Source organism: Corylus avellana, chromosome ca3 (assembly GCF_901000735.1).
Source record: "Corylus avellana chromosome ca3, CavTom2PMs-1.0".
In the NCBI taxonomy this organism is placed as follows: domain Eukaryota; kingdom Viridiplantae; phylum Streptophyta; class Magnoliopsida; order Fagales; family Betulaceae; genus Corylus; species Corylus avellana.
In genome coordinates this window covers 31,827,156-31,836,132 of record NC_081543.1, presented here as the reverse complement: position 1 = coordinate 31,836,132, position 8,977 = coordinate 31,827,156, and the positions used below count along the sequence as shown (strand labels likewise).

At 35.2% G+C, this 8,977-nt stretch overlaps 1 protein-coding gene across 1 annotated transcript; it reads left to right on the top strand.

Moving 5' to 3' along the window:
• The first annotated feature begins 204 nt into the window (after positions 1 to 204).
• On the top strand, positions 205 to 8,458 carry LOC132175296 (large ribosomal subunit protein uL13c). The gene is made up of 4 exons (XM_059587184.1): positions 205 to 531; positions 1,940 to 2,125; positions 4,018 to 4,188; positions 8,077 to 8,458. Exons 1-4 carry the CDS (start codon positions 259 to 261, stop codon positions 8,191 to 8,193), a joined length of 747 nt encoding a protein of 248 aa, XP_059443167.1. The 5' UTR covers positions 205 to 258; the 3' UTR covers positions 8,194 to 8,458.
• The last annotated feature ends 519 nt before the right edge of the window (positions 8,459 to 8,977 follow it).

Here is an 8,977-nt window from a genome sequence, read left to right as displayed (position 1 = left end):
TTAATCGGATGTATAGACATTTAAAAATAACTTAGTTAAACTAGATAAAAGTGAGTTTTAAGAAGCCATTTTACATAAAAATATGACTCCTCCATGGAAAATACTCTGAGATGTACACGAGTTTTTAATAAAATTTATTCAAACCCAATTTTTTTTTTAATGCCGGAAAATAAATGGACATATATGCTCTTCATTTTGCACTGCCATTCTTATCCGTTTTTATCATCGAGAGAGAGAGAGAGAGAGAGAGAGCCAGAGATGGCGACACTGTGCATCTCCTCGTCGGTCACGTTATCCTCATTTGCTTCTTCTTCTTCTTCTTCTTCTTCTTCTTCTCCTCACAAGAATGTGAAGAGTATTATCAAAAACCCATTTTTTGGGTTCTCCTGCGCATTATCAAAGCCCTCGATTCGGACCTCGCTGCCTTTTAGTAATAATACCAAGCGGAGCTTCCAGGTTCGGTGCCAGGACCTCTCTCTCGTCCCCAGAGAGCAACGGTGGATGTTCGAGGAGTCCGAAGTCAATGGCCCTGTAAAACCCTCTCTCTGCGGTTTCTGTTTCTCTACAATTTTTATTTGTCTTGTTTGGTTTCCGAGAAATACTTGTTGTATGTATGTGATGTGGGTTTTTTTTTTCGTTATACGTACGTATGTCCATTTGTTTGTTTATGCTGTCTCTGTTTGTTTTCCGAGAAAATATGGGAAGATAGAAAGAAATTGTAATGTGGGTTCTTTGATTTTATCTTTCGTCATTTGGCACCCAAGTAAACAAAAAACTCCCTCTGTGTCTGTCTAACTAGCTCTTTTTGTTTGCTTGGAAAATGTGGGAATGGAAATAAATAAATAAATAAAGAAAAAAGAAAAAAGAAGATTTTAAGTCCTATTATGGGACCAGTATAAGCAGAGAAACCATAGCTTGGAAGAGCCCTATAGATTTCATTTTGTGGAAACCAATCAATAACGTTACAGTGGTTTTGTTTTCATGTTTACTCGAATTCTTCATGGTGTCAAACAAAGGATTATGGTATGCTAGTGATGATTGTACTGGGAGAAAATTTATACTGGTGTTATATTAAGGGTAGAGAGTTGTCAACTTACTTATCCCCTGAACTCTTTCCATCACTTGTTTTTTTAACATAATTGTGAAAACCTGCCTCTTCTCCAATTGTAAAAGCTTGTTCAATACTTTCAGCGTTTACCCACATTTATTGTGTATGATTGTGTTCATACCTTTATCTATTTAGGCGCTCGCCTAGCGTTAAGGGTGTATCAATTTATATTAAAAAATATATAATCTAGTGTTTTCTTCATTCTATGCTCATGGTTCTATTCACTTCTGCTATGTTGTTTATAAATTTTTGTGTTGCTTCTATATAAGCAAAGAGTTACAAATGCCTTGCTTTGCCTCCTAAATTTTAATTTATATCTTTTTAATAAATTCAATATCCATGCACTCTTAATCATGTTTCCATTGTTTGGAAAATGGAATTCAAATGAATAGCACTAGGGACATGCCTGCACCTGACACTTGTGCTGAATTAATTTAATTTTACTTTTTATTAAGGCATTCATTCACAATTTCTTTCTAGTTTCGTCAAGTTTTCAGTGCTTTGATATGGCATTGTCATAATAACACTATGCATGTGAGAAAGCATCGACAATGATCTTGTAGTGATTTTCTAGTTGCTCATTCTAACTATGCACATATCTGCTTTTGATTCTCTTACTGCATATTTAGATTTTCCACTTCTTCTAAGATTGTTAACTTGCTGTACAATCTAGTGAACTCTAAATGTTTCTCATACTTAACCTGTTCAGATTGAGAATGCATTTGTAATTTTTCTTCTTGTTTTTCATGGAAATCTTTTATTTGTGCTGCACTGTCCTGTTTACCTGCTTAGTTTGGATATCTTTTAATGGTCCTTTTTTTATATTATTAGGACATTTGGAATAAGACATGGTATCCCAAGGCTGCTGATCATGTGAACACAGAGAAACCGTGGTACATCGTTGATGCTTCGGACAAAATTCTCGGAAGACTAGCATCAACCATTTCCATTTTTATCCGTGGGAAAAATCTGGCTACCTATACACCCAGTGTGGACATGGGGGCATTCGTGATTGTGGTATGTAGTTTGCACACCAATGCATACTTTTTTCTTCATGATGATAGTGAGGAATATGCGCTATATAATATCAACTTATAAATTTTCAAGGGTCTAGTTCTCATGGTCCCTGGTTTGGGTAAAACTAATCTTATTTTCATATATTCACTTTTTCTCAACTATTGATCTTTATCTAGTGGCTTGGTTGAGAATGTGCATCCATCGGAATAGCATGTGGCACATATCTGGGGATTTACTGTGTCTATTTCATTAAATGGCTATGCATAGATGTTCAGATGGTTTTGTCCTTCATTTGTTGTCTGTTTGAATTATGTCTGACTGCCTATAGCATGTCTAAGTCTGAATGTGCCTGTGTTTATACGCATGTGACCAGTGGCTGTATCAATTTGAAATTGATGATTGTCTTATGGTTTAGTTTAATCGCTATTTCAATAAATTTGAAGCTGCATGGGTCCTCCATCTTTAGCCAAGCATTTTGCTGGGTAATGTGTTCTGGAGATGCAACACAAATCTTGCAAACAGTAGGAGTCGTAGAGATTCATGTTCTTAAAGTTGAGGCATTTCTTGTAATGCATTCTGCGCTGCTGATAAATGCAAAGTGAAGGCATGTTGATCTCATGCTTCAAATTATTGGAACTGGCTTGGATAAAATAGCATACCAATTTTGTGTCACTGACATTTTCTTACAATTTATTAAATTACTACTATCATGTGAACTACGAGTTTCCATTGCCAATTTTGAGTATCAGATTTTGATGGTGATGTTTGTAAACCAGCAGTAGATGATATCACATGTATTTTTTTTTAAAAAGAAATTATATTCATCTGCAATGAAGGATTATTTACTTATTTGGCTGAGCAACAGTGGTAATGCCTTATGTTTTATATATTTGTATAGTAAAAAAATGAATTATATTTTTCCGATTTTGAAGAAACCCCATTCCATTTCTTTCTGATGATGTTTTTGAGAAATGAACTTCATTAGTATAATTTTTTAAAAAACAAATTAATGAACTGACAAATTTGTTGTAGTCATAAAATGTATGGTACATATCTGCTGATAAGTTTGTCCTAGCTGTAAGATTTTTTTGGGTTAAAATTCAATATTGTAATAACTTGTACTAAATGATGATAAAATTCAGAAAAAACTTAATATGTATTGATTATCTCCTTGTGAAAAACTACATGTGATCTAAAACTGTTAAGCTGACTGATGATATGAGTTTGGGCTGGGTGGAGGTTCATTGAAGGAGTGGGATTTGACTGTTGCAAGAAGGTAGCTATCTTAACAGAATTTATATATGGAAATTATTTTAACGCACTAAGATAGCTTGAGCAATCATGAAAAGGTCATTGAGTAGTTGAATTTGGAGTAATTATGTCTGTTTATCCACAAAGATGACTGTGAAAAGGTACTATAGTGTAATTGCAACCTTTGACTTGTTGTAAGATTGGGCCTATCAAAATCTATTTTTGTTAACTAGTTGTTACGTTTACAATTAAATTAATATATTTTGGTTCAAAGTCTTGGTGTTTGTTAAATATCATACTTAGAAGCTATCTCTTTCTCATACGATTCTCTAATAAAGAATTTACTTCTCAATGTTTGCATGCTTACTAAATGGTCGGGGTCATCAGGCCTCAAGATATCTCTGATTAAGGTTTCCATGTCTAGTAGATCATGTTAATTTTGATATTTTTATTTTTATTTTATTTTATTTTATTTTTCCGTTTTCCTCATGTGATTGTACCTCGTTGTTAAGGTTCTGGAGTCAAAGCTCAGTTAGATTTACATGTCTCATGGACAGTTTTTATGTGCTGTCTTACATATATTAGTTACAAGGTTGCTGTGCAGAGTCCTAATAGATTTGTTACACTTGAACTTAAAAAAGGTAAATGCAGAAAAAGTTGCTGTGTCCGGTAAGAAAAGGACCCAAAAGCTCTACAGGAGGCATTCGGGACGACCGGGTGGCATGAAAGTGGAAACATTTGACCAATTACAGCAGAGAATTCCGGAGAGAATTATTGAACATGCTGTTCGTGGTATGCTTCCCAAGGGAAGGGTGAGTTTGATCCAAGCTAAATTATATGCATGTTTGTACAATTTCTTTTATTTTCTTATTACATGCTAAATAAAAAGCTACTCAAGGTAGGTTTTACTTATAATTTTACTGGATTCATTCATATGGTCTATCAACTAGATGTACTATGTTAACCATTCCTGCCAATAGATTCTCTGTTAATTGTGCATAATTGGAGTTTTCGTTTTATGCTCAAATTTCCTTGCTTTTTATGCTTGTATTGTGTACATGACTTTGAATTTCCATTCTATGCCAAAGTTTTTCCCTCTATTTATGCTAGTACTCTGGATTTAATTTGAGGACAGCTTGTATGTTCTCACATACAATGTTGGCTACCTTGCTGAATTAGGTTAATTAGTCTCTTAATGTTATGACGCTATTTGTTGGGTGATTATCTGTTGCTATCATGGCTATAATTGTATATGAACTAGAACTATGTTAAGTATTCTTGCTGCTAGGTTCTCTGTTAATTGTGCATAACTGGAGTTTTTATTTTTGTTTTTGTTTTTCTCTCAAATTCCTTGCTCTTTATGCTTGTATTGTGTGCATGACTTTGAATGTCCATTCTATGCCAAAGTTTTAATTCCTCTATTTATGCTAGTAATCTGGATTTAATTTGAGGACAGCTTGTATTTTCTTGCATACAATGTTGGCTACCTTGATGAAGTAGGTTAATTAGTCTCCTAATGTTCTGAAATTAATACCATAATATATTTGTCACTTCAGTTTTTGAAGTTACGTATATGAAATAATTCAGTCATTTGGAGCACATTATTTACATGCCTTGCATATAAATTTTAAGAAATTATACGTATACATCAAACGCTAAGCATATAACAACATGGAATTTCCCCCAAACCCCACATTATCATCCCTCATTTCCCTCAGCTTCTATGCTAGGTATTTTCTGTCGCTGAAAAAATGATTGCAGAGAAGATCTGCCTTCATTTTGTTCACATACTCTCGCTTTATTTGGAATCTCAATTGCAGATGGAAGAAGAGCGGGATACTACTCCTCAATACCTCTCATTCTCATATTCCCTTGTTTAATTTTTCCAATTTTGATGAAATTTAAGGTTCTCTCATGAGCTATTGATGGATGAATTTTGTGAATGATGAGTACGATGAGTAAAAGCAGTTAAGTAATGCATCTGCGGATTATTAAAGAGAGTGTAGATTTCTAAATTTGAGTATATGGAAGGGGCATATCCTCTCTGATTTTGCTGATCTGTGTGCCCAACACGGGTGCACTACCTCTTAGATGAATTGTGCAAACAAGTATACAAGAGAAGCACCTAGCAATAAAGAGCGAGAAAAAGGAGAACAAAGATCAAGCATTGCTGGAGACATTGAGAAAGGCAGTAGTAGAAATCCACTTAAATAGGGACATAACAAGTCCGTAGATTCTTGCTTGTTTTCTCTCGATCATTGAAGCTTCAAGCATTCATTTCTCTCCAAATGCACCACATTAAAAAGGAATGAATTGTGTTCTCTAGTGCCGAGGCCGAGTATCGCTCTCTTGCTACTACCTCTGCTAACCTCACTTGGTTACGGTTTCTTCTTCGCGACCTCGGCCTATGTCCGTCGACTCCACCGACTCTATTTTGCAATAATATTAGCGCCACTTACATGGCAGCTAATATCATTCTAGCTGTTCATTCTATTTCAACACGCCAAAAGATCCACCACCCGGCTAGGCATAACCCACTCTATCCCAAACATTTGAAATACCATGATCTACAGCTGTCTCGCGACATCATAATGAAGCTGAAGATGATCTGTCATTTTTCCACTCCTTTTACACATATAACACCAATCTATCACTATGATGTGATGCTTGTGAGATTATCTAAAGTGAGGATTTGCCCAAGAGAAGTTGTCCAAGTCAAGAAAGCCAAACTCAAATAAGTCTTGGTCCTCCAAATGCTCTTCCAAGGGAAATGAGAGTCAATGTTAGTAATAACCTTGTAAAAGGATTTGACTTCAAAATGACTTCTTTTTTAGGGGATCCAACAAAGCCTATCATCGCCCTCCCGACCCACCCTAGCAGAATACAAAACATTGAAGAAAGAGGAGACGGAGGCCACCTCCCAATCATGCACCAACCTGGTGAAGTTAATGTCCCAATGAACCATATCATTGCTAACACTTGTAAGGTCAGCCACCAGTGCATCCCTATTCTTAGCAAGGCAAAATAACTCCAGCAAAGATTCTTTTAAAGGACTAAGATTTATATAGTCTAGAAATCAAAACATAAAAGGAAAGGAAAACCCATCGATGGTGATAGACCCTTCATACAAATAAGGCTGTAATCGAGCTGAGTATTGGTTGTTCGAATTCGGCTTGTCAAGATTTTACATGGGTTTAAGCTCGGCTCGAGCTTGTAAGAGGGTGTTTGCACTCGACTCGAAAAGATAAGTTCAAGCTCAGCTTGAGCTTGACTCGAGCAGTCCAAATGAGTCGAGCTCAAGGTTAAAGGTAAAGGAACAAAAAAAAAAGTCTAAAAAAACATAAACACAAGAGCACCCCCATGCCCTTGCCAACGCCTTGACATCAGGATGTCGGTCATCTTTTGGGCGCACAGCCAGATCGCCTTCACCGTCTTTAGGCTGTGGAAATCTCGTTTGTTAATAGAGTATGATAATATGTATGTTACACACAATTTGTTACACAATTTTATCTAATCTTTAGGAGATAAAATTGGCATAATGTTACACACAATTTGTTAATAGAGTATGATAATATGTATGTTACAATGTGGATATACATGGCTCATTTAATATTTTAGCCGTAATCATTATTCAAGCTTGACTCATTTATTAAATGAATTAAGCTCGAGTGAAGCTTATACAAGCCGAGTATGAACAGCTCATTTACAGTCCTATATGCATAAAACGCAAAAAAAAAAAAAAAAACAATTTAAGTTCAATAAGAGATTTTTCATCACCTTTAGAACAATTATTCCACTCTCTTCAAATTGTTTACATTGGCAAAGTGGAGTAACTTTCCAATTCAAGCTCTTGTTATGCTTACCAAACATTTGTATATGTTCTTGCTAACAGGTTGAAGACTATTAGGTGTCTAACTTTCAGAATGCATTTGTGGAAGGGGGATTTTGGATTCAGTTTTGATTGTTAAGCGTGCCTTGATAATGGACTTAGAGAGTTGAGTACCCGGAGTCATGTGCAAACTGGATTTTTTCAATATCCAGACTTAGAGGCTGAACAGTAGAATCCGATGCCCTATACAATGGATTGGAGCCATAAAGAATTGCATATTTGTTAAGTACCAGTATTACATAGAAAGTTGATTCCTGTTTGTGGTTGGTCACTGGAGACTTGTGTGAGGCTTAAAGTCTGGAAAGTGATGAAGGAATGATAGGAAATTCTTCTGAGGTTGACCAAATTAAGTAGTGATAATGGCTTAATGGGGACTTAGAAGAAAGATCATAGGCAGAGTTTTAGAGAGCATAAATTAATGTGGTAGGGCTGGCAACGAACTCCAAAATAACACCATGAATGCTCAGGGGCTTGTATGAAGTTGACTACAACTATAAAATTTAGCTTCTTAAGAACATTTGTTACCCAAGTGCCAATCAGTGCATGAAATTTCTATAAATGATTTAGAGACTTTTGGGGCATCCAGCTGTGTGAACTGTGATCTTCTTTATATATGTGAAATTGTAAATTGTCTATAACTTTGTGCTATACACATAAAACTTTTGGCAGAGCCTTACTCAAAACCATCTAAAGATTTATTAACTTTTTAATTGTCTTCTAGAATTGAAATTTGTCAATTGTCTATTACATTTTTGTTTGATCAATAATTGTGCATCACCCAGTAGCTTCAACTGTGTATTCTTTTATGCAGCTTGGCAGAGCACTGTTCAACCACCTAAAGGTTTACAAGGGCCCAGATCATCCACATGAGGCCCAGAAGCCCATTGAACTGCCCATAAGGGACAAAAGGATACAGAAAGAAAGATAGAGATTAGTTGCATGCTTCAGCTCCCATGTAGAATTTCTTTTCTTTTCTTTTCTTTTTTCCCTCTTTCTGAGCATGGTTATTTTTTGTGATGTATCATTCCAGTCCTCTCTGCTTCCTGGGTATGTTGTTGTCATCTGATTAGGAAAAAAAAAAAGAAAAAAAAAAAGCAGCTTATTTTGTATTTATGAGTTTCTTTATATATATTTTGACCTCTCCATCTTAATATATTTCTCATTTATGCTTTTATCCCAGCCGATAAAATTCTTTTGGCTCCGTCCCTACTTGATATATGTTGCCTTGCATAATTTTATTGAGTAATGCAGCCATGAAATGATTAGCAAGAGACCATTCTTGTGGAGATTTCTCTTATAGGCTCAAAAAAAATCTTGACACTTGAAGATATTATTAATGCTATCATTCTCTACCACTTGTGTGTATTTTCTTCCTTTTGTTTTTTTGTTTTTTTTTTTTTCCTTAAAAGTCTTTCATTTATGTGTCTATTTGTCTGTTGGGGGTTTGTTTTTTCTTGTCCTTGTCCTTTATTTATTTATTTATTTTTTTTTTAAAAAATCCAGTGAAGGTGAAGACACCTATCTACTGCATAAAGAATAAATCCTCCAACTACTATCTGAGGGGCCATTCAATAACCTAACAAATCAGAAAATCCACGTATCCAATGTTTTCACCATGGAATCTACTTTCCTCTTTTGTTCTCTTATTTTAAGACCCTAAAGAAAGGAAAACAAAATAAACAAATAAAAAGTACCTTGCTTAATCAAAAGTG

What these genes read in the sequence shown, in the direction of transcription:
- LOC132175296 (XM_059587184.1), top strand. Translation starts at nt 259, where the DNA reads ATGGCGACACTGTGCATCTCCTCGTCGGTCACGTTATCCTCATTTGCT. An exon ending in TGGGGGCATTCGTGATTGTG is followed by an intron (nt 2,126 to 4,017) that starts GTATGTAGTTTG and finishes AACTTAAAAAAG; the next exon opens with GTAAATGCAGAAAAAGTTGC. An exon ending in GTATGCTTCCCAAGGGAAGG is followed by an intron (nt 4,189 to 8,076) that starts GTGAGTTTGATC and finishes TCTTTTATGCAG; the next exon opens with CTTGGCAGAGCACTGTTCAA.